Source organism: Mauremys reevesii, linkage group 9 (assembly GCF_016161935.1).
Source record: "Mauremys reevesii isolate NIE-2019 linkage group 9, ASM1616193v1, whole genome shotgun sequence".
In the NCBI taxonomy this organism is placed as follows: Eukaryota; Metazoa; Chordata; order Testudines; family Geoemydidae; genus Mauremys; species Mauremys reevesii.
The window spans coordinates 89,045,108-89,070,959 of record NC_052631.1 but is presented as its reverse complement, the minus strand read 5'-3'; the positions used below and the strand labels follow the sequence as shown (position 1 = coordinate 89,070,959).

Below are 25,852 nucleotides of genomic sequence, written 5' to 3'. Positions count from 1 at the left end.
TGACCAAACAAAAGATTTTCCATAAAATACCAGTATGGAAAAATTTTCTAGTAGAATTCAAGATGTTAAATAAAATTACTCTATTCATCTTGTAAAAACCACAAAGTACTAGAGGTCATTATATACTCTCCTTTTAGATATGTTTTCTGTCATCCATGTGATTAGGTTTAATACACTGGCTATTAGAAACCTCTTGATGTTATCTATGCTTAAAATCTTATATGCTAAAATGTTTGAATTGAAATATTACTACCAGAGATCGGGCAGAACCAAATACTTGTGATCTTATGGAAAGTTTGGAATCGTATCCAAACCTGGGACAATTTTTAATTAGCATTGTTAAAAATTGTCCCAAGTAGATTAATAAATGAAAATTAACAGTGATTCATTTCAGAACAAATTATTCCCTTCCCTTAGTTCTTTATCTTTGGCAACTGGTAAAGTGGAGAGAGAATAAACAGCTTTATTACCAGATGTTAGATCCTGATTACAGAATGCTGAGAAAACAAACAGAACCATCCTGACCCCACACAGTCAAAAAAACTTTCTCCCAGATTAAGAATATCAATCTTTTTTAACTGAAATGTTTTCAAGTGAAACAAACAAAATATATCCAAAACCTGAAGTTACTCAAACCCATGGAATCATGCTCTGTGTACATGCCATGATCCGCACAGTGTTGTTCCACCTTTTAAAATAAACCCAATCGACATGTAATTTCCCCTTGAAGAGAGGACAGAAGAAAGAAGGAAAGGATGGCATGTGACAGATGCCAGTCACATTGTTTAATGGGCAGGTGCTCAGAGACTACGTACCTAGGTACTGTATAAGAATCTGAAAAAATAGAATAGTCTCGATAAAGTGGTCACCAAAAGGAGGCAGCTGAGCACCCAAAAAAGAATCTCAAGGACAGAACATAAAATCCATCACATGGATATACCCAGCCTCCAACTTATTAGTTTTACCCACAAGCCCCTCCCCTTCTGCCACCACCTACATGAGATTGAACTTGTCTATATGAGAAATTGCCCCTCTCTTCATGTGCTATTGCTACAGAGGGGGCTCCCCACGGTATAAATAAAAAAGGGGAGTTACTATGAAGCAATTTTCATGTGCAGCCCTAGAGTATGGAATTCTCTCCCACACAAGGTCTCAAGTCGCCTGAATCTTTTAACCTTCAAGGAACGTTCTGAAGTCTTTTCCCTACTTTTTGAGAGGGAGGACTGTATTGAGGGATGAAATTTGGAAGCCCTTTCCCCCTTGCATACCTATGCTGTCAGCCTCCAAAATTCTGGTGCTTCTGCTTTCTGAGTTCAAGTCATAAGGAGACACAGCTCCATGTACTAAACACAGCAGCTTGGGCATAGCTGGAGGGGGCGGTGGCCTTGCCTCCCCTCTGCCCCAGTCAGCAGTATGGGCTGGCATCAGGAGAAGAGCATGTTGCAACTATTAAGGGGCTAGATCAGAGTTTCTCAAACTGGGGTCTGTGAGGGTACTCCAGGGAGGTCCGCCGGCCCTGCTGATCAACTCCTCCCCATCCCTCCCAGCGCCTCCTGCACACTAGAGAACAGAATTTCTTGGGGGAGGGGGTGGAAAGAGGTGGGTAAGAGAAGGGGCAGGGATGAAGTGGGAAGAGGTGGAGCTGGGGTGGGGTCTTGGGGGAAAGGGTGCAGTGGGGGTGGAGTCTGGGGCTGAGCTGGGGGCTTGGGGATCCACAAAAAATATAAATCAAAATGGGGCTCCTCGGGTTACTAAAGTTTGAGAACTGTTGGGCTAGATTATTGCCTTTCCTTATGAGGGGAGGAGGGATGTTGGGGGAGGAAGGAATGAGCCTTGAAAGGGTTGGCCACAATCACACCTATGCAGGGAGGGGCTACAGTTGCAGTCCTTCTGTTAGGGAAGTACAGAGACAACTTCCCTACATCCCTTGGATATGCTAACCCACCTCAAAATGGCCACAACCCTGCTCTCCCTCTGCATGAGTTTGAAGAGCTGGCTGAGCATCCTCAGGCAGGGTGTAGCATGAGACCTTCCCCAGTGCTCCGGGGAATTCCAGGAGCTCAATCTGTGGTGGCCTGACTGCACACTGCAATTTACTTAGGCTGTCCCAAAGGGGGTAGTTAGTGGTTGCTCCTGCTTGTGCTCTTTAGCAGTCTGGAAACATTCTGCATTTCTGTGTCCTCCCTAGGAAGAAAACCTAGTGTCCACCCACACCCTTTCCTAATGTACATTGGCTGTGGCTTTTAAAGCCACAATAAAGCTGTGCACAGTAAGGACTGTAAACAGACTTTCCATAACCTCATTGCCTGTCTATTATCTCCAAGTGATGCCCTCCAATTTACCACAAATCACTTCACTTAAGCTAGTCAGAATAATATAGCTTTGCAAATAGGCAATTAATACTTACAATTAATACCCAACAGCACTTTAGTGGGAAGCAGTTTGACACGTGACTAAATTTAACTAAGGTTTAAGCCTACCCAAAGAAGCTAGTGTATTTTGTTCTAGCGCACTGGTATTTAGAAAAATAATTTGAGAAAGAGAAACAAAAATTAAAACCCTGATTAATGCCATTTTGTTGACAATTGTCATTCCAGACTGAACAAATTCAATTTTCCTCTTTTCAACTTCATAAAATTTGAAGGACGTTGACAGGTTATGTATTAAACAAATGGAAACAATCATTAAAACAAACTGTGGAGATGCATGCAATTAGCCAGGAATTGTCACTTTAATATCTTTCTATTAAGCTTTTGTTGTAAAACGCCTGAAAGATTATATCTTTGATAAGGACGGTGACAAACAAACTATCATATTCAATAATATGATTGTGGCTAAAACCTAATAACAATGATTGTCATGTCATCCCTTAAAACATATCATTTTAAAATAATTTTTTTGGATTTGGTTCAGTCTACTACGGTACTCTCCCTATTATGCCATGCAATCATCAAAATGGGATGCATCAGTCCTGGTTTATTTACCTGCTTTTTAAAATGATACATCAGGAGGCTGAAGAGCTTGTTTCTAGGGAAAGCAACCTGATGCTCAGCAGCTCTCTGTTCTTTCTAATCTTTTATAGGTTATTTCTAGGGCCCTTAGAAATTGTCACAGCCGCCTTAGCCACACAAGGGAAGTAAGGGCCCCACATGCTCAACAAAGACTCTATGTGTGGTGAGGAGAGCAAGGCCTACTTGCCCAGTGTGCCTTGCTGCAAGCAAGTGGATGGAGGGAATGGGAAGAGCCCTTGTCCGCCCTGCCCCTCCCCCTCAGCTACTTGCTGGCTGGTATAGATGACTGGGCGCAGTGGGGACTGAGATGCTCCATGAAAAAGAGGGAAGTAACCTGCTTCCTCTGCAGAGCAAAGGAGAAGCGGGGGAAGAGTGTGACTCACCAAGGGCAGGTCTACACTGCAGTAAGAGATGTGTCTGCAGCACGTGTAGCCATACTGAGCTAGCTTTGCTCTAGCTAGCTCACACAACAGCAGCAGTGAAGTCATGGGAGCATGGGAGGAGCGTGTACCCTGTGTAAAAGTTCAAGTTGCCAGCCTGTGCTGCCATCTGTGTTGCTGTGGCTTCACTGCTATCCGAGCTAGCCAGACCAAAGCTAACTCAGGTATATCTACATGTGCTGCAGTCACACCGCTGATTGCAGTGTAGTCCTACCCTCAGGGCTGCTCATGGAGCAACTCAGCTATGCACTGCCCCTTACTCAGGGAAGTGTCCACAGTTATAAGTTAGCCGTAAGTTAATAAACTACAGACCTCTCTAGTCTTCCTCTAGAGACTTTTATTTTTTTTCCATTTCTAAAATGTACCCATTCCAATTTCCCTAGTAGTGCGTATCTATGATATAATACAAAATTAATATAACAGAAGTTAATAAAATAACTGAGTTACCTTTAACAATAACCTCAGTCACTCTTCAGATGGAAAACTTTACACTGTGCCTTGCTGATTGAGCTCAGATTCTTTCAGGTTAGTGGGGGAGGTGATCCAGGTAAAGTGAACAAACCTATGCTTCTCTAAAGCAAATAAAGCTGGATTTGATTTACATTCATATTTGTTAATGACACAATGTTTCTGTAAGCCTATATTTAAAAAATTCATTTGTTTAGGAATATTCCTTGTTGCTTGTTTATAAATGATCCCTTAAATCAGTTGGATGCATGCATAACTGCACCATGATTTACTTACCTATGTCTTGTGTCTCTGTTCCTAATACCACAAATCAATCCAGGAGCCACAATAAAAGCAAAACAACAAATGTCAGTATCAATGCAAACCAAACCAACATAATAAAGACCTTTACCCTACCTCACACACACATATAGTCATACGAAAACACAGTTAACTTTGTATATCCTCTCAATGTAAATTGTAGACAATAAAGATATAAGCAGTTAAATCATTCAACATCTCATCTCTACTCCACTCATTTCTCCCTCAAATTCAGTTGCTTCCTTTCCACCACCCACAGTACACAGATCTCCAACCTCATCTTGAACAATTAATGTGCAACCGTACTCTAACCATGCTAGCTGCTTACATGACCACATGTTTTCACGAGTAATATAGGTTTAGTGTGGCCTCTATACATTACATGGAACATAGTTCTGTGAAAAAAGAACGAGGAGTACTTGTGGCACCTTAGAGACTAACAAATTTATTTCAACATAAGCTTTCGAAAGCTTATGCCCAAATAAATTTGTTAGTCTCTAAGGTGCCACAAGTACTCCTCATTCTTTTTGCTGATACAGACTAACAGCTAGCACTCTGAAAATAGTTCTGTGTATTTCAGTACTGGTGTAAGTAAGGATTTGATCCTGAAAAGTGCTGAGTGCTCCCCCTGACCTCAACACAAGTTGAGGGCACCCAGCACCTTGTAGGATCAAGCCCTAAGTGAGGCAGGCTGCAGTGCGCCAATGGTGAGTGAGAGATATGCTTTATGGTAATGTTTAGGGACCAGAACAATTTTATAGTTACCTATGGTGGCCCTTAGAGTGAAACTGGATAAAGTGTCAATTATAGGGGGTTAGCTGTGGCAGGGTAGCTTTTTGGTGGCATAGCAACACCTGGTTTGACAGATACTAGTTTGGAATGCCCATGGCCTGTGCCTGTCTCAAGTTCAGTCCAGCTCTACTTTGCTGTGCTTTCCAGAAGAGATGGGGAACAATTTGGGTACTTCTGAACTTGATCTGTCCATCTATAGTACATGCAGGCAAAGTGGCTATTGCTATCTCTGAGCTGATATACATACCTGCTCCTCAACTCAAATATTCCACCAGGTGTTATGTTGATTTTAAGAAAAAATACTTTAAAATCTTATTCTATTTTGAAAATCTAAATAGGAAAAATATAGGGGAGGGAAGTCTCAGACTATTCAACTTGTAGGTTTCTTGATTAATTATGTGAAACCTGTACTAAACACTAAACACCATCTAACATAGACAACCTTCCACACCGCACCCTCTTAAGTGGTCACTTTAAGGTAACCCCAAGGTTTTTGGGGTAAATTTGATGCTTAGAGAGAAAGACATATTTCTAATAAGCAGTCAAATTTGGTCAGTCCCTTAGGTCCCTTAAAAACGTTTCACCGTATTTCTCATAGCTCACATTAAAAGATCTGACCACCAATCAATAAACTCCAAGATTTCCTACCTTAATTCTAAAATGCTAATGGAATTTCCTGAGGGAAAGATGCGTCTGACAAAATTGAAGTCTCCAATATACACACTGCCATCTGGACCAGAAGCCAAGGCAACCGGGGCAAAGAGTTTGCTGCTGAGAGCAAGACCATTGCAGTTGGAGCAGGAGACACTTCTCTGGTGTCCGTTACCCATGACGGTTGAGATGACTGGTGGCTGCTGGGAAATGAACATGTTTTCTCCATTCCCTTTGTGTACGATCCCTAAACATGAGAGAAGAAAAATGAAGGTGACAAAAAAGTGCATATTACCTATTACAAACTAGTAGTGCTCAATCCTGCTCTGCTTTCACCATGCAGCAAACATATGTGGGGCTTCCATTTTTGTTTTCATTCATTCCACCTTCTGTTCCACATGGAAGGATCATTACCTGTAAAAGCTTGTTAAAATTAGTTTTAAGATTCTCAGAAAATATTTCTGAGCCACACACAATCTGGATACACTCTTACCATGCCAACATTTTCACGTGTCGGTGCGTAAAGTTGTGTCTAAATCTGTATTTTGTCATCTGAATAAATGGCCTGGTTTTCAGAGATGCCACCATTGACTTCAATTGGAGTTGCAGGTGCGCAGCTTTTCTGAAAACCAGGCCACTTACATTCACTTAAATAACTTATTTTACTCTACATATTTCTATTTAAATAACTAAAAGATGCCTATCCAAGGCTGTATGCAACCTAATACATCACGGACAATACAATTAAATCTAAGCATTATTAAAATGATAGCACATCCTTACCCTTCTCCAAAAAGCCAGTCAAAGAGATGCCTTGTGTAGCGTGCCTGAAAAATCACTATAAGTTCCAACTATTTTAGATCGGTGGGGGGGAGGGGGAAGATAGCAAGTTCCAGAGTCCTGGAACCCTTGCAGAGAACACCCTGTTAGCTGCCCTACATTTTTTAAGCGTCTTTTTGACTGCATCTGTAGTAGTATGGCACAGGGAGAGAGGCTGGTCCCAGACCATTAAGGCTTCACAGGTCATAACCAATCAAGGTCGGCTCCAGGCGCCAGCCCAGCAAGCAGGTGCCTGGGGCGGCCAACGGAGAGGGGCGGCACGTCCGGCTCTTGGGCGGCAATTCGGCAGAGGGTCCCTCACTCCCTCTTGGAGGGAAGGACCTGCCTTGCTGCTGAAGACTGAAGCGGTGGCGGTAAAGCTGATCATGACTTTTTTTTTGCTGCTTGGGGCGGCAAAAACCCTGTACCTTAAACCAATACCTTAAACTCCACTTGGACACCAATGGGCAGCCAGGGCAGATCCCAGAACACCTGAGTTACGTGCTTCCAGGGAGCACATAGCTGTCAAATTTTATACACAGAGTCTGAAAATGTTGGTATAAGTTCTTAAGAACCTTTGACCCACCAAAACTGAAATAAAATGATCTGGCAGAAAAAAAAGGCAGCAGCTAAAATATTTTGCACCTTATCTTTGAATCTGACAATACAGGAGAAGAGCACATAACACTTTCAGTAAAGCATGGCCAGATCTTTCAAAGAGTATATTAAAAGGTTCTAAGAACCTTTCCCAATTCTAAACATCTCCACTCTCTGAGCTATTTTAAAAACTGGGATCATGATGAGAAGTCAGGATTGGTTAATGCTCTAACAAATCAACTATTAATTGAAGTACTATCTGATTTCTTAGGGATTACTACGTAAATATTCATTTTATTCATACATTTTTATTGGGTAGCGGATGAATTTCTTAAACATTCTGAGTATTTAATTAAGGGAAATTAATAGCAGGACTGCTCTGTATTTTTCAGAAAGGGCATCAGACTGCAGTATACAATCAACATTCAAATTTAAATAAGAGCTACTTGATAATAATGTATAAAAATGTTGGTGACTGAAGCACAACCGTGTTAAAAGTGGAAGAGTAATTCCAGTGAGTGAACTTTTTACCAGTGAGAATATAATATGCCCTGCCATAAAGAGGAAAGCAGCTTTCTAACATGTCAGTATTTGAGCACTGCATTTCAGGATATATCATTCAAAAATCTTTCCTATTATTAGGTTGGTAACACCAGATCCAGTACTAACATCATTTTCTCAGGTAGACATCATTTTTTTATAACAATATAGCAATACAGTTAACAATTACCCTCAAAAATGACATGTTATTACTAGACTTATAGCAATTTTCAAACTGAAGATAGGTATTCTTTTGATACAGCAATTCCAAAATTCCCTGTTTCTATTAGAAAGCCCAGTACTCTATCAAATACGAAGAGTGATTAAAGGAAATAAAACACAAATGAATGTAGTTTCTGATTACATTGGCACAACTGATGGCTTGCCTTCGTATGTGGCATTGCAGTATCAGTGTACGATATTAACATTCCTGGGTAAAGCTGAAACAAAAAAATGTACACAAACACTTTATATTGTGCTATTTTCAGCGTTTGAAAATATAGATCATATTGAAGACTTCTTTAATTGTTATTGTTCCAAGAATAGGTTTCACCTGCCTATGCATGACACCACGCCATTCAACCTTGCTCCAGCTATAACAGCAATTTCTTATCAAGTTTTAGTTCAAGAACGCATTCTTCTTCTTACAGATCTCTTCCACCACACGCCATACCCACCATACTGAACCTGCTTGCTATGTAAAATGATCCAAGAATCACATCAATGGGCCTGATTCTGAACTGAAGAATACCAGTTTAAAACCCATGCAACTCCATTTACTTCAGAGGAGTTACTCCTTATTTATACCAGTGCAATTTAGATCAGAATCAAACCCAATGAGTATTATGCATGAAGCCAAAAGGGTGCTAAGCATTAAGGAATTTTAGGGTATGTCTCCTCTGCAATTAAAGGTGTGACATACCCAAACTAGCTTAAACCTAACTAGCACAAGTACCAACATCACTAAAGCCACGGCAGTATGAACTTCAGTGTGCGTGCTGAAGCTCATGCTGCCATGGTTTCACGGCTCGTCACAAACGCTAGTTAGATTAAAGCAAGAGCAATTATTCTATTAATCAGACTTCCAACTGCAGCGTAGACATACCGTTAGACAGAAACAGGGGAAACTTGGTGGATAAGGGCTACATTAGGCTACTCTAGATTGTCCTTAAAGTACGACAGTGGTCCAAATCTACTGCTCACAGTTCCCCTTGTTTAGAAGTTGTTTTGTGGATTGCAAATAAATTTGAAATGAAAATTCCCCTTGGAAGCCAGTGGGTGGTGCTTTATGCTGATTTCAAAGCAGAATCCATTTTTCAAACTTATTTATGAACAACAAGGGTCAGAATACATCTCTCTCCTTGGAGTTTAGGGTTGGTATATAAAAGGAGCTTGGAAATATGCAAGCATAATCAATGGAAATTTATATATCCTCCCTCCCCGCCAGTAAAAATCACTGATCTCACAGGAAATGCTGGCCTTTGTCTGAGACTAAAAACATAAAGACAATCTTCTATGTGTTTCAGACAAATAATATATAATTAGGGCTCTGGAGAGTTTGTTTTGCCTTTATTCATTTTAAGCATGTACGTAACTTTAGGCACATGAGTAGTCTTTTTGGCTTCAATCAGTGCTTTGCTAGACCAGGGCGAGAGTTACTGTATCTGTAACTTCAAAGTATAAAGTCCCTTTAAAAGGGACAAAAACTCATTCAACATACTCGCCTATCTGAAGAAAAATCCACTTCAAAGGATACACTGAAAACATTGGTTATTGGGATATTCATTTGCATTTGTGAGTTCTCTGGGTATTTCAAAAGGACTTTATGCTTTCAGGAACTAGCATGTACATGTGTGTTTGTTAACTGATCATGACGAATAGTTTGAAGATTCTGCATGTTGGAAAAAATGGCAACAAACTTTGATGAAAAACGTTTAAGAATAGAATCATCAGGAACCCAGAATGATCAAATCTTGTTTTCTGAATCAAAAAAAGAAAACTAGGGTACAATAATCATGTCCTTAGTGTAACTGAGAGCAAAATATGATCAGTTATCTATGTTAATACAACATACTTATTGGCTCAAAACGAGTATGTATTTAAAAAGCCAGGGTTTCCAGGGCAGAATGTGGGGGGACAATTGGGAGTGATGGACAGGCTTTCCACTTCATGGATGCCACAATCAATCAGGAAATATCTTTACAGAAATAAAAGAGGCCCTTACTTCCTAGAATGGTAAGATGCCTTATGGTTTGCCTAAAGCAATGTTTGTATCAATAAGATTTAGACCTAGGAACAGATTCAAGAAACGTATTTCTGCATAAATGTATCTATTTTCACCATTTTTTTCTGGTATGGAATTTAAACTTGCTCTTGTAAATATCCGTATGCTGAATATCACTAAGCAATACATATGGGGGATTCACTGCATCATAGGGTATGCTTCACTGCAGTGTTAGCTTAAAATACACCTTGAGTTTTGTCCCTCACCCAACTCCTGTCCACACACACAAATCTTTAACTTGAGTTAAGCGGCACTTTAAGTTCAAGTGTGGGGTTGGAAGTGGTTTGAACCTCCAATACTGCTGATGCTAGAGCTGGTAAAGCAGTGCGGATGCAGCAGCTTGAGTTAAAGCAACTCATGAACTGCTAATCCAATCACGCTGTGGAGCTTGAGAGTTGTTTCACAGTGTGGTCAATTTGCACAGGTATACTCTGCAATTAAAGACCAGCGGCTGGCCTGAGTCACCGTTATGGGGCTTAGACTGCAGGGCTATAAAATAGCAGTGTAGACATTTGGGCTCGGGCTCTGGGACTACGATGGGGGAAGATCTCAGAGCCTGGGCTTCATCCCAAGCCTGGACAGCTACACTGCTATTTGTAGCCCCGCAGCCTGAGTCCCATGAGCCCAAGTTAGCTGATCTGGGCTCTGAGACTCAAAGCCATGGGTTTTTTATCACAATATAGACATACCCTTTCATTCAAGCTAGGCCATTGAGGTAGGTTAGCTCGAATGGATTAACTCAAATATAGTAACTCAAACTAACTGTTGCAGCTCTAAAGACCCTGCAGAAGAATCCTAATGGCAGAAAGTCTGCTGGGGGAGAAGGCTGTACTGGCAGAACTTGACTGAAAATTCCTCTCCATCAGTGGGCCTACCCAGGGCCATGAAAGCCCAAAGGGTGTGTGGCACTGGTTGAAAAGAAGGGATGGCTAGAATGGCTAGTGGATGCACTTACTAATCAGATTGCCTCAGCAAACTCCATTCAACAACAAAAAAACCCATTATTTCTAATAAGTTCACCTCATATTATATTCATGCTATTTTTCTGTCACTGATAAGCAAAAAAAAAGTTTATTTTTTTTTTATTTTTTTTTTAGTTATTTCTGCCACTTGCAATCATGGCAAAAACATCAAACTGAAGAATCAACAACTCAGACTTCTAATATGCATACAATATTATTCAGTCAACAGCAGCCCCAATCAGCTGAAATATATGTGTACAGCTGATCAAATCAAGTGTTTTTAATGTTAAGGTGAAATGAAAGTTACGTAAGGACTATTTGCAGTAAAGTACCATAACTTTTTATATTTGAATTGTGTTCCCAATGCTATTCCTATAGTTTGGATTAACTGGATTGTGACAGCATTTCAAAAAGAGAAAGTAAATTCAGTACCTGTGAAAGGTTCACACTTACATCCCTGCAGAGCGAATGCTTTATTTTAATTAAATACAAAAAGATCTCAAGAAATTAATTCCACACTTACGCCTTTCATTTCCTCTCACGTTGACATAGAGCATAAGTTTGAATTTTACAATGACTGTTTTAGGTTTGAATCACAACCTTACCCTTGTTTAAAATCGATGTTTTGCATGGCTGAAACTGAAGAGCTTTTCTTGACCTTTTGGTTGAGATCAAGTGATATATTATTTATTTTGTCGCTTTTGGCTAATGAACTTAAATATCTAGTTTGCCATCTATGTGTGGGACTATATTTTACTTTGGTAGGTATATGAATTCTACTATTTAATAATTAATTCCCCCTATTGGACTAGTATGACACTAAAGCAGTTTCTCTGACAGTTCACATGCAGGAGCTTTATGGGCATTATCAAGATCAACTACACTGAAGTCTTTCCTGTGATTTCAGTAGGCTTTAGATCAGACCTTATGTCCTGATTTGGGTAGTACTTAAGCCTGTGCCCTACTTTACACATATATGTAGGCCCATTGACTTCAAGGCTTGTGCTTAAAGTTAAATATGTGCTTACATACATTCCTGGATCAGTGCCATTGTAAGGAAAGGACAAAGGTGAGAACAATTTCCTCTAGTTTAAGTCTCGATCTTGCCAACTCTCTGTAGATGTGTAAGGGGAGGGAAGGCAGAAGAAACCTCCCATCCCCACTTAAAATCTAGATACAAGGGTTAGTCACCCAGAATTCTTGCAGTCACAAATCACAAGGATTGTTTGAGGCTAGTGCTAACAGGCAGAAGAGGTTACCACGGGATGCATCCTTTCAAAGGATGTAGAAGGCTTGCTGGGACTATGCAGCCCAGCATTTGCAGGAACTGTATGTCATGAACAGTATCTCTGGGGGCGACCAATGAACAGTTCATCCCTATGTGCCCTGTGCTCTGGGCAGTGGCTGAAAAGCCACAATTTAACCTCAAATGTTTACTAGTCATAATTGTGTATTGTATAAAGTCTCATAAATATTTTAGTCTCATAACTGCTGTGTGGTGAATTAGAAGGGATGGCATTACAGTAAGCGCTAAGGTCAGACATTCATAGAAACTGGAGCTATAAAAGAGAGTATTCCCAAGAACTCAGTTTTGAAACTAAACTATTTAAGTGGCAAACTGGCACTAGGAAGTGGACTATCGGGCTCACAGCTGGGGGGCTGGGCTGACTGAGGTCAGATTTCTCTTTGTGTTAAATGTCAACAGCTGGCATTTAAAAAAGTCAATCTATACAAACCAGTAAGGTGGGTATGAAAGAACCACTGCTTAAAATGTCAAACTATTTCAAATCAAAATCTTGATAATTTACAAACTAAACCTGACCTTTTGTATTTGGAATATTTACACTACAGTTGTACATTTGACATCAGAATTTATGAAATCCTGACAGCTTTACATCTGTGCATGAATCTGGGTTACAGTTGTTTGCAGTTGGAAACAGATTTTAGTGGATAGATTCTTATCTGGAAAATTGGCAGAGCTCTACTGAAGCTAGTGCTAAGCTGATTTGCACCAGCTGAGACTCTGATCCTAGGTTTTTCTCTCTCAAAGAACATAACATGTCCATTTATTTTCAAATTCATATTCATTCTCAATACTGTAACTTACTATACCTGCATTAATTTGATAATTTAAATCCACTAAGAGTAGTTCCTAATTATAGCTGCTTGAGGGGAAACCATAAAATAATAGGTAATGAGAAAACAGATTAAAGTCTCAGAGTTTGAGTAATTTATATGTAGTGAATAAGTCAGGAGGGCAAAATAAATGAGTAGATTCTTTGCTCTGTGTGTGTGTGTGTGTGCGCGCGCGCGCACGCACACTTGTGAAAGGTGCTAAACTGCTGCTAGGGAGAGTAAAGTATTTTATTTAGCCACAGCTCAGATACAGAGTGAGCAGCAGTGCAAACTTGCACACTGTCCTGGCAAGATGAGTCTACTCCAAATGGAAGCACCACCTCCAGAAGGCCAGTTTTTAGCTCAATTTCTATGCATATTTGGTCCTTAGTTCCACTGGTAAGACTGCCAATAATGATGCTAATTAAAGCCAGTTGTAGCGGTGAGTTTGTGACATAGATACTTGTCCACTGAAAAGACAACACACCATCAATTCTTTTCACAGAGACCAGCAAACAGGAGCAACATTCAATCCCTGCTATCTCAGATAGGATTCAAAACAGAGATATAAAGTTCTATATCCTATATCAGTATTCTCTTATCCAGCATAATGAAAAAATATATATATTAACAAGATTTTTATTTATGCCTGATAGCTAACACACACACACAAATATTTTCAGCTGGTGGATAAGTGTGCAGTTCTCAGTAATGAAAGTTGCACACTCAAAGGATAAAACATTAACAATGAAAAATTGAACATCTAAATTCTTCATCATCATCTTGAAAATATATTCCTTTCCAACATATCTGATTGATAATTGAAGGACTTACCACTCTGTGGATTCAATACATGGTGTTTGTTTATGGACCAACCCCCCAGATTCGAAGCATCCATCTCAAAACCCTGCAGGATAGCTGTCCTTTTCTCCCACAGAATAAAATCATGGCATGTTTCATATTCATATCCTACTGACACTGAAAACAAATGATGATATGTTAGATTACTTTTCCCTCATTTATTATCTGCTTTTTCCATACCAGTTTTTATATCTACCTGACAGTAATGAGGCTCCTATGCTGGTTTCTGCATTTGATTTTGATTGTTTGAGGGTACAAAAAAAGTCTAAGAGATTATCAGTTCCTTTGATAGTCATGGTTAGTGTGTGTGTGTGTGTGTGTGTGTGTGTGTGTGTTTTCTCCCCAGAGGAATTTGTCCAACTTGCTCAATAGCATCTCCCTTAACTAAATCAACTATTGCTAAATTAAAAGAGTCCTGTTTTGTTCAAGAAGGGGAGTGGAGATTCAATTCCACTTAACTCATCCTTTTCCTTTGATACATGTAAGAATGTTGGTATTGATTTGTCACCAATTACCCCCTGTTTCCAGAACTCCAGTGAACCTTAGGTGCTATACTTCAAACCTGAGGTACTGTGTCATAATTGTAGGGAACAAGTTATATGTTGGCTTGTTTGTAAGGCAAATGTTTTATTGGAACATAAGAGACTGTTCCCACTACTCTCTGGAACTTCTCATTAGTTTATCAAAAAGAAGCCTCTGTTTTTGCTACTAAACTTTCTGACTCCTGAATTCACATTCCCTTGCCTCCTGTTAACGTCACTGTATGTTTAAAGCTTTACCCGCAACAGATCATTACGCTATGTACCCAGCAGCTGCCTTGTCCATCCTTTGCAATTGAAAGAGGCCCCAGAAGCTAAAACAACACTGCTTTTATACAACTTCATTCTGAACCTACAGATTTGACCACAGTACTGATTATTTCTCCCCAAACTACCTTTGCCATTCTGTTACTGGGATTAGTCCTCGTGTCAATATCAAAACAAGTGCTTTTCTAGGTGTTAATCTAAGGAGAAAGATAAAGGAGAATTTTTTTAATATGAAGCATATTTGCTGATGACTTATCACCTATATTATAGGATCTTTTCTTCAGTCATACATGTAACAAATTCATACTTGCATACATACTGTCCACACCGCTAAGGAATAGTCCAAAGTTGCAGACACCCTCTGGGGCAGATTCTCAACTGGTATTAACTGCCATAGTTCCATTGAACTCTGTGGGAGTTTAACTGACTTGAATGGAGCTATGGCAGCTTATACCAGCTGAAGATCTGCTCCTAGATGTCCATAATGGAGCACATGGTAGGATCATGGGTGATAATGTAATACTTCTACTATTCTCTGCCCACATCTGAAATTCCTGAATTGCCAAATGTTCCTAAAGCTCATTATCTGATTTGTCACAACTTCATTGTCTTCTTCTCTTTGGCCTTCCCTGTGAGTAGCATTTGGATACCCTCTTTTATATGCTAACTTTATATATCTAAGAACGAGCCACATGCTTAAACTCTGTTTTATTTCCATTGTTAAAGAATCTTTTAGAACCAGTTTTTCCAGAGAGAGGAGTATTATTATATATTTTTTTCTAACCCTTCAATTTTAAGAAGAAACTCTGTTGTTATAATATCTGCTGCAAATGTAAGATCAGGAAATTTCCTCAACGTGCAAGACTTGGAGAGTAGGGAAATGCCACTGTATATTTCTCTAACCCCCCACCCAAACCCCAGGTCCTTCCATGCATGTGAGTACCTTCAGAAATTCTGTTTTTTTTTCTGAGACCACTTTTTCTGGATAGACTACGATAGTAAATCATTATGTAATTGTTGCCAATAATCCTGAAGAAAAATGAAAGTGTTTATAGGGTTTATAATATTAAAGGCAGATGGTTATATTCCTGAGCTTATAGAACTTCAATCTGCTGTAATTTAATGTAATTAAAATGAAGTCTGAGCAGAATGCATTAATAAATATTGGTAATATACCAACACAGGGAATTATTTTGACAAAATTCACATAATGAATGCAGATGAGGGTCCCAGACTACTTCAATCTGTCAAATTAAATAAGGCTTTATCAGAATCTTACAAACCAAGTTAACAATGCACTTAAATATAAAGATTCTTGCTTCTGTTTTGCAAGAAGCATAATTAAAATCAACTTTAAATGAAATCAGACATTGAACTGCAAAATAAATAAATAGGTGTTATTTTATAGTGCCTCATGGACTGGTTTTATTCTTGTTTCCTTTGATAAATGCTTTGCTAGAATTCATTTTAGGATTTAGCAACTCAATGTACCATTTGGTGACATCTCTAACATAGTTATTTGGTTTAAAGTCTAGAAATATGTTGGACAAGGGTGGACTTCATGATTACTGGATTTCAAATAATCTGGAAGAGAATTAGCATATTTAACTGTTCTGTATTATATTTATCAGTATTCACATATTTACTGCCATTTCATGTCATTTTCAGATATCCTACATTTTAGAACAACAAAGTTCCATAATATCATTGCTGTCTATTATATTATATGTATGTATGGAAAAATGAACAAATAGGTTACAACGCAGAAAAGAAATCTCAACTCATTTAATTCCATTCTTTGTTATACAAGTTGATATAAGAATCTATATTGTATAAGCAGTTAGGTCCAGATTCTGCCACTCTTATTCACACTGAATAGTACTTTACTCTATGGTAGATTTCTACATCGGCTGTACAGTGTGAATAATGTTCCCCTAAAATAGCATTTGTCCACTTCTGAACACACATTTGAAAGAGTGGATAGTCATAGTATTATCCTGTGCAGATGTCAATGAGACTACTTATGGAGCAAGATATTACACACTGTAAGTGGCAGAATGTGGCCCCTAATTATTTTAATATTTTAGAGTCTGATCCTGCAAACACTTATTGTGAGTAGCTCCACAGACTTCAAAGCATACTGAAATCCCACTGAATTCAGTAGAACTACTCACAAGTGTAAGCACTACTGGAACAGTAAATATGCTGATAGGAAATGTTTGCAATAGCAGGTCATTAAACACCATCCTTGATTAAAAATAATTTAAAAAAAATCAAGATCAAACAGCAAAATTCATGTGAAAATATTTTGGATAAATGAAATGCATTTTACTTCAGTTATACTGCAGTTATTCAGTCATAAATCAGGGACCACCACTTGGATAACTTTAAAATCTAAAAAACTAAAATAAAAGGACCCCCAAAAGTATGGATGATTTCTATGTACACCTTTTGAAATAGTAAGTCAAGAAGTTAACAGCTTCAGACATCAAATATAATAAGCAAAGATACCTAAATGTTGGCACTTAGTAAATGCTAAATGGAAATGATATTTTAAATGTCACTGCCAAAAAAATGACAGCGGCAATGACACACCGAAGGTTACGGTGAGAAAGTACATTCCAAACACAGAGATAGCTACACAAGTAACCACAGGTATGTAACCATTATGAGATGGGAGAAAGAGACTTTTGAACTAGAGATGCCAAAAAAAAATGTGGCTTTAAAAAGAGAAACGTGAGGAATAACAAAATACACTGTAAATGCTTCCTAGATGATCACATTCCAATTGGCTAAAAGCTGCAATTAATTTAGATAATTATATATATTGTCAGAAGTGTAAACAGTATTTTCCCTTCAAATGTATTACTACTACTAATTACACGGAAGTAACTCAACATACCTGTTGCCTCTGCCAGACCAGACACCTTCTGTCCATAAATGTCTGTCTTGTTCCAGGCAAAAGCGTAGACCAGGTTTGTAGCAGCAGGAAACCATTTCTGAACTAGCCGCCCTTCAACAGCAACTGTAAGATGTACTTTTGTCATTCCAGGAGGGATGGCTGCATGTGTCAAAATAATGCGGAGCAAAGTTTTATATCCAGGGGTTCGACTGCTGAGGTAACTGAGCTTCACAAAGCTAGACGGAATTGGGATTTCCTCCTGGACCACCTAGAAGAACCCAACAGTTGTACACACTGTTATTAATGATATTCATGCCTAGGAAAAGGGCAACGTTTTGTATTTCAAATCATGATGTTTTCTAAGAAACCTAGGCACCGCCTCTGCCAGGCACATTGTGGTCAGGAAAAATGCAAAATCTTCAGCATCATCCAAAGCAGTGCAGTGTCTGAAAGATCACACAGGTGGAAAACAGGTAATCTGTCTATACTTTGTTAAGGAGGCCTCATCTCTTTTCTTATTCTTCTTTGTCCCTAACATTTGCAATATTAATTTTGCCTTAAGTTTTTGGGTCAAATTTGTGATGACAATTACTTTCTTGAGTACTAATCTTGTCTAAATCCACTAAACTCAGTTGTCCTAGAGTTGCAGGTTGACTTTGGAGAGGCTATCTCATTTGGTTAATTAATTTTTGGACATAAATATAGTTAAATAAATACATATTTTAAACTCCCCTTGGGCCATATTGTGTGTTTAAGGCACTACACTGGGTTGGCTGCCCCATCTTAGAGGGACCTCAGGAAGGAGCCATGCCTTCCTGAGCAACACAATCCTTTCCAGAGCAACTTAGTGTGCAGGGGGACAGCAAAGACTACAGGCTGGTAGGAGGCGGAAGGTGTCATGGCTTTGGTCTTTTGAGAGATGTGGGCGCTGGAGGCTACTAGGAGGGATTAGCCCTTGTGCTTCCTTGAATGGAGGACATGCTGTTGTGGCAGTCCTTGGTGCAGGGCATGCAATGAAATGAGGGAAACTCCTTGCATGCTCCCTGACACACTCATGTAAGGTCCACTCACAATTGGATTGTGTTTAGCAAGTTTAAATGCTGCGGGCTGCAATGTTAGCATGTCTCATATCCAGGGGCGGCTCTACGTTTTTGGCTGCCCCAAGCAGTCATGCGCGGGAGGCGCCCCGGAGCCGCGGACCTCCCGCGGGCATGACTGCAGAGGGACCGCTGGTCCCGCGTGGCTCGGCTGGACATCCCGCGGCTGCGGACGGTTTGCGGGTCCGGCGGCTCCGCTTGAGCTGCTGCAGTCATGCCTGCGCGAAGTCCAGCCGAGCCGCGGGACGAGCGCCCCCTCCGCAGTCATGCCTGCGGGAGGTCCAGTTGTCCCGGGCCTCCGGTGGACCTCCCGCAGGCATGACTGCGGCAGGTCCGCCAGCCCAGCCTCCCGCCCCCCCCCGGCCGCAGGGGACGCCCCCTAGGTTTTGCCGCCCTAGGCACCAGCTTGTTTTGCTGGTGCCTAGAGCCGCCCCTGCTCATATCATTACTAATGAGCCAGTCTGTCACAACGTTAAACCAACACAATCTGGAAAAATACAAATGGTGCTTTGTTTACTTTTCCTGGTTCTTTCAGCTCACTTTATGTTTCCTTAATAACAAATCATTTCAGTTTCAAACACCTTCTATTACCTTATAGCTATAATAACACTGTCACAGAAACACTGCAGTACCATTGGACGTCTGCCAGCACTTGTCATTTTAACATATGAAATGTGCTGTTGGCAGGGAATTCCTGACCCCTTGATTATTCCCTGACCTTCCTGCTGACATCCCAGCTGCCTCCTCTGTCATGCAGCTGACATCAGTAGGTTCTAAACTTTCCTTTGTCTAAAATAGGAGAATAGTAGTAGATATTCATGTAAAGTACATTTTAGTAGTTCGCTCTCGTCTATCCCAAACCAGGGGATTAGAAGCAGTTACTCAGTGAATATACTGTTGTGACCCTAAGAGCATCCCAATGCCTGGGTGCAAGAGGCTCACTGGTATCAGGTACTGAGTTTCTGCTGGTCTGACCAGTTCAGTGTACCCCAATTCACTTTTGTCATAATCACTATCTAATAGGTATTGTGTAAGGTATCACTGGAAAACCACCAACACAATTGTTGGTGGCACCAGGCATGGCCCAGTGTTAACAGAGGGGTGGAAAATGACAGTGCCAATGAAGGCTCCCTGTATTAGGCCTCTGCTTGTCCGAACCGCGTCCATGTTTAGACTTTAATTAACCCCACAGGCTAGATGGAAAGAATGGAATGTGTGGCAACTAGTTATCAGTACCAGGAGGCAATTATACAGCCTGCTTGCACCTGGCTGAAGGGAGTGAAACAGAATGACCGGTCAAGAAAAGTTACTAACGAGATAATATGTTTTTTGCCAAGTATGATCTAACCCGTTTAGAGTAATTGCTACGTTATAATGTGCTTGATGTATGGGAACTAGAAGGGAGGGAAGAAGGGGAAGGGGGAGCTGGGCATTGGGGGTAATAGACATGCTTAGCTAAAATCATGTATAAAGACAGAGAGCTGCTTGTATGAGGTGTGCTTGATCTGAGACGTGTGTCTCCGAGCACGTGCGCTTTGAGATCTCAAATAAACCTTTTTTGCTTCTCCACCCTGGTGTGTCTAATTGGAGCGAGGCACTCCGGGCAACGAACCACTGTTGCTGTCGCCTCAGGCCTTTTGTGCCGGCAACATACTGATCATTAATATTCTTGTTTGGTATATGTACAGTAAACACTCAAAAGACTACAGAAATTGGACAAAAATGTATTTGAACTAGACAAATCTGGAGAGTGGGTAAACAGGTTTTTCCAGACAAAGGAAAGGCTGATGCCTCCATCCAGACAATGCAATCACAGACAACTGGCAATCATGGTTAAGTGGCCATTCATTGGCATATCAGAGGCTGCAGGGATAGATTAACTTGAATTGTAGAAAGCACCAGTGAGGAAGAAACCAGTTTGAAACCTTCTCCATCAGACTCAATGGCATCTTTCCTCACCATTGGGGCACTGGACTTTGAGAAGAATATATTTCAAGAGTTCTCTGGACTATAGAAGAAGGGAGCAAAGAATCCCAAGTGATCTTCCACCTAAGATCACAAAGAAACCAAGAGGTTTGTACTTTGTGAGATCCTGACCAAGACAGCGGTCAGCCATCTTGCTAGTAGGAGGAGTGTTAAGAATCTTACCTTGGACCAAGATTGTAGTTTTGCTAAGTTTTAGTCACTATAAAGTGTTTTTCACTTTTATTTGCATGTAACTATTTCTGACTTTATCCCTTACTTTTGACCTCTCTTTTTGTTAATAAACTTGTTTTACTTTTAATCTAAACCATTCCAGTACTGTGTTTGAATTAAAGTGATTGTTAACTCCAGTTAAAGCAACACACTGCTGTTTTTTTTGGTCTCTTTAAAGAGCAAGATCGTATTACTTCTCTAAATGTAGAGGGCTGGACATTTCAAGGCAGACAGTTTGGGGGAAATTCAGGACTGGGGGTATGTTGGGGTCACTTGGCTGGTAGTAACTAAGTCTGGTGGAGACCTGAGTGTGGCTATGATGTAACAAGCTGGCTGTTGGAGTCAGAGTTGCTGAACCAAGGCCGCTTATCATACAGATACTCAGAGCATACTTGTATGCTGGCTGGGAGCATCCCGACAGGAAGCTGCAGTAGTAGAGCATTTTAAGGCACTCACGGTTACAGGACAAATGATGACACAACCTCTCACTGGTTTGGGTTGTACCTTGAAATGTGATAGCTGTATCTAGCAATTCAGATACTTACGTGGAAGAGTGGGACATAGTTTTTTTACTACCTTGTATCAGCTCTTTTTAACATGTGCCCATTAGTTTATCCCATTCTATTCAGTGGAGACAGGAATGTAACTATACAGCCACAGCACAGCCACTAGAAGGCTGAGATAGTATGATGTTTTATTGTTACTTATAGTAGAAAGTGACAGAATTCAAACTAGAAGAGTTCTCTATACAATTAATGAGGCCCTTTTTCGGGAGCAATGCAATTTTGTAATAGAGAAAAAGTTGGATGGAAAATATTTATACCCACAGATAACCTCCAAAATATCTATAGCACTGAATAACCTTGCTTTGATGTCATTCCCAGAAGTACTACCCTGGGAAGGGAACAACATCACAGCAGTAAGCAATCAGTGTATTCCAGTGTCCTTTTTACAGTAGTGCTTTCTGGACTTCCAGGAATGAGGGGAAGACAATCCATGCATCTGACGAAGTAGGTTCTAGTCCACAAAAGCTTAGGTGCAAATAAATTTGTTAGTCTCTGAGGTGCCACATTGTTTTTGCTGATACAGACTAACACGGCTACCACTCTGAAACCTAACCTGTGTCTCTGAACTACTGGGTCTGAAAATGTACCATTAAACTTATAAAACGATCATTCACTTCAATGGGATCTAGATTTTTCCAAACCCTGTATGAAGCTTTCTAAATACTAGGTTGAAATCCTGGTTCCACTGAAATCAATGGCAAAACTCTCATTGACTTCAACCTGGCTGGAATATCACCGTATGTGTTAAATGTTAAGTATTACTACTTCCACTACTAAAACTGCACCTGAAACATTTCATATCTAACAGTTTTATACATAAAATCTCTGATTTGCATGTCCAATCAGGTTTATGCAGGCAGATCAGGAATCTAATTTACTATGTTATTTGTGCACCCAAATTTTATTTTTTGCATAAGCTAATGCTTGGACTAAAATCTTTGCATACCAATATGTGGATGTGAAAAATTGTGAGTGTATATTTAATGGCCAGGTTCAGATCCTTTTGAAAATGTGGTGGATGGTAATTAAAATCAACATAATTTACATATTGTAATAAAAGACATGTTTTTATACTAGAAATGTATACTTAATATTATCAAATAACAATGTAGGTTTCATTAACAAAGGGTATAAATGGAGATCAGAAAAAAATTCTTACTGTTTTCTAGCATTTTTTTCTACAATAGCACATTCTGTTCATTTGAAAATATCTTTTTTACCTGGAGCTCTGGAATGACTGTTCCTCTCTCTGGACAGGATCCTCCAAATGTTGTCAGAGGTGAAGGGAGTACAACTGGATTTGGGCTGATAAAGCTAGTGATGTCACAAGATGGTGGGTTCGACTCTGTTCTTTGCATGACAACTTTTTCTACTACAATAAACCTATTCCAAGGCAACCAAAGTGCCCTTTTCTCAGAAATGAAAGGAGATCTGTCAAAGACCAGGGTGACAGAGATACCTCCAATAGCCACAAGGTCAAAACTGAAGAGACAAAACAAAACACATTGTCTTATACTGTTTCCTTTACAACAGTAACACAGCTTGCAACAAATGACTACCAAAAATCCCACATGGAACCCCATTATAACTATTAATTTGCTATGTGAAACAACTCCAATATTATCTTTCTATTTCCAACTGTGAGGCCAGGTAGTGCTTTCGCTCTATGCCTACTCCAAGCATTCATCACATGTAAGGTGAGATACTTCACTGCAATTTGTCCACTCTTCCTCTGGTGTTTACCTACTAAAAGCACTCACAGTTAACAACTGTGTGGAACCAATCACTCCTGGCCTGTATGTGAAGAAACTCCTAAACCATAAAATGACTGCTACTCAGATTGTGTGTGTGCCCAGCATGTGACGTAGCTGACTTGGGGCCTCACAATCGCCTCATTCTCCAAAATGCCCATTTTTCCTGTTCTGCGAGTAGTAAGATGAAGAGTTGGAGTAAACTCAAGAAACATGTGGGGTTGCAGCCCTACTGTTCAGTGTGTGGACATTTTGGGAAAGCTTCCCATTAATTTCAGTGAGAACTGAATCAGCTCCTGGATGTGGTGCAATGGCAGGCTACTACAAGATATACTCAAGGAGCAACTGTGAATAACTCTGTGCAGATTTGCACCCTAAGATGGCGTGAGACAGAAAGCAAGGTACATAGTGTCTCAGTTTTCCAAGATTCTGACATCTACAGCCAGGTCATATAAGGTAATGTAAATAGATATTTCACTCACTGTATTATTGAATGCATATATTATGGAAGCCTTTGATGGTAACAAACTGTGATAAGAAGTCAGACTTAATTATGCATATTTCATCACATATCCCAAATGACACAGATTACTCTTAAAGTAAAATATAGGTAACATATTTTAATACTGTCACCGGTAGTGTAAATAATAAATGATAATTAGTAACTTACAACACTGCAATTTTAAAATTGAGAAAATAAGGTAAATAAAATTACTCTCTTCACTACTGTAAATAAGCCATGCTACATACAAATCTTGGAAACAGCAAAGGGTTACTTCTTTACCCTTTTAGAAGATAAGTTTTACAATGTAGTCAATGACCATAAAGTCTTCAAACGGCCAAACTCCTGAATTAGCCAAAAATTCTGGGGTAAATCATGGCTCCACACCTGCAAGTGGAGGTCCCTAAATGCAATGGAAGTGGCCTTAGCCTTAGGGAAGGATACAGGGAACACCTCTCTTGTGTAATAGTGAACTCAGCTCATTCTACAGGGGTTCTCTGTACACCATGTGGAAGACATGAGGTGGACAGGAGGAGTTTAACCTGAACAAATGGGGCACAGGGACAAGCAGATACTATTGGAGCCATAATATTGCAATAATGGCTGCAGAGTAGCTGTTTTGCCATTCTCTAGCCTTGGGGAAGATCCCCATTTTAAACTTGGGTTGCTCTGCTACCATCAGTCAGCTAAAGGAGTGATCTTTACAGGCTTCAGAAGAAGCCATTTTCTGACCTCCTCACTGTAAGATAGGAGTGAAGAAGGGAAAACTACAGGGCTCCTGTGGAAATTTCAACTATGCAAACCCACAGGTCAGAGATGTCAAGGAGTTTGGCAATATGCACAGCTTCAAAATATAGAAGTATTGAAATCTAACTGTAATACTGTCACATTCTGACCCCATGTGTTCTGGATCTGATCAAGAAAAGTTAGGTGAACAGTGAGGTGGTAAAATTTGCATACAATACAAAATTATTCAAGATAGTTAAGTCCAAAGCTGACTGCAGAGTTACAAAGAAATCTCACTAATTTCAGAGGGTGGGTGACAAACTGGCAGATGAAATTCAATGCTGATGAATGCATAATAATGCACACTGGAAAAATAATGTCAACTATACTTACAAAATGATGGGGACTAAATTAGCAGTTACCACTCAAGAAAGATACCTCAGAGTCACTGGGGAGAGTTAGGTGAAAACCCTAATGTTAGGAACCACTAGGAAAGGGTTAAATAATAAGACTGAAATATCATAATGCCAGCATATAAATCCATGGTCTGCCCACACTTTGAATACCATGTGCAGTACAAGTTGCCCCATCTTAGAAAAAATGCAGAGAAGGGCAACAAAAATGACTGGAGTATGGAATAGTTTCCATATGAGGACAGATTAAAAAGACTGGGACTGTTAATCTTGAGAATAAGTCTATCAATGGCTATTAGCCAAGATGGTCAGGGATGGAACCCCGTGCTCCAGGTTCACCTAACCTCTTACTGCCAGAAGCTGGGACTGGACGAATGGGGATAGATCACTCAAATTGCCCTGTTCTGTTCATTCCCTTTGAAGCATCAAGCATTGGCCACTATCAGAGACAGGATATTGGGCTAGATGGATCATTGGTCCGCTCATACGGCCATTTTTATTTTCTTATGTGTTTGAATGTTGCCACAATATTCTTGTTATTATTTAGGGCTCCTGGGTTTTCACTATCTTCATGCTTCCTTTTCTTCAACTGGACACCCTACCACAGAGAACTCTAATCACACGTGCTGCCTGAACAGAGGACCAGATGCTGCCCTCCATCTACAAAGTAAAAAGTGATGTCAATAGAAAATTTGTGCAAGGATGCAAGGTGGCATGTGGTCCTTAGACTAACAATCTCAATTAATGAGAGGCCAGGGATGAAAATGTCCCACCTTCCATCCTGTCGGCTGATGGTGTATCCGTAATCACTGCGGTGTAGGAAACTGACATTCACTCCTACCAAAGCAGTTCCATCGAATGCTACCACCTGGCCTCGAATTACACAGGCACGTCTGCAATAAGAAAAGTAGAATTTAACATGCAATAAAGCCAGTGTGGAGGACATGAAAAAGTGTTGACTTCATACACTGTGCAACACTTCAGTGCAGGTTAAAGACTGAACAGCTAAGAAGTTGTGACTATAGATTTATAATGGAAATGTGGATAGACCAT

General features: G+C 40.0%; 1 protein-coding gene and 1 long non-coding RNA gene across 20 annotated transcripts in view; one reads left to right on the top strand and one right to left on the bottom strand.

The window, feature by feature from the left end:
- Positions 1 to 25,852, bottom strand: part of TENM1 (teneurin transmembrane protein 1) — a 697,978-nt gene that overhangs the window by 89,542 nt on the left and 582,584 nt on the right. For all 16 annotated transcript variants that reach the window (XM_039487530.1, XM_039487526.1, XM_039487540.1 and 13 more), the window contains 6 exons: positions 25,573 to 25,692; positions 22,628 to 22,889; positions 17,549 to 17,816; positions 13,814 to 13,957; positions 5,660 to 5,909; positions 4,196 to 4,216 (listed from right to left, as the gene is read on the bottom strand). In XM_039487530.1, the coding sequence (XP_039343464.1) occupies positions 4,196 to 4,216; positions 5,660 to 5,909; positions 13,814 to 13,957; positions 17,549 to 17,816; positions 22,628 to 22,889; positions 25,573 to 25,692 (1,065 nt within the window). The remainder of the gene's footprint in view (positions 1 to 4,195; positions 4,217 to 5,659; positions 5,910 to 13,813; positions 13,958 to 17,548; positions 17,817 to 22,627; positions 22,890 to 25,572; positions 25,693 to 25,852) is intronic.
- The window catches only part of LOC120371616, a 64,511-nt gene continuing 53,722 nt past the window's right edge, over positions 15,064 to 25,852 (top strand). For 2 of the 4 annotated variants that reach the window (XR_005584491.1, XR_005584494.1), the window contains exons 1-2: positions 15,064 to 15,142; positions 17,699 to 18,021. This is a non-coding gene — a long non-coding RNA (uncharacterized LOC120371616). Of the gene's footprint in view, positions 15,143 to 17,698; positions 18,022 to 21,725; positions 21,853 to 22,664; positions 23,615 to 25,852 lie in introns of those variants that run through there. The other 2 variants (XR_005584493.1, XR_005584492.1) reach the window with 2 other exon arrangements.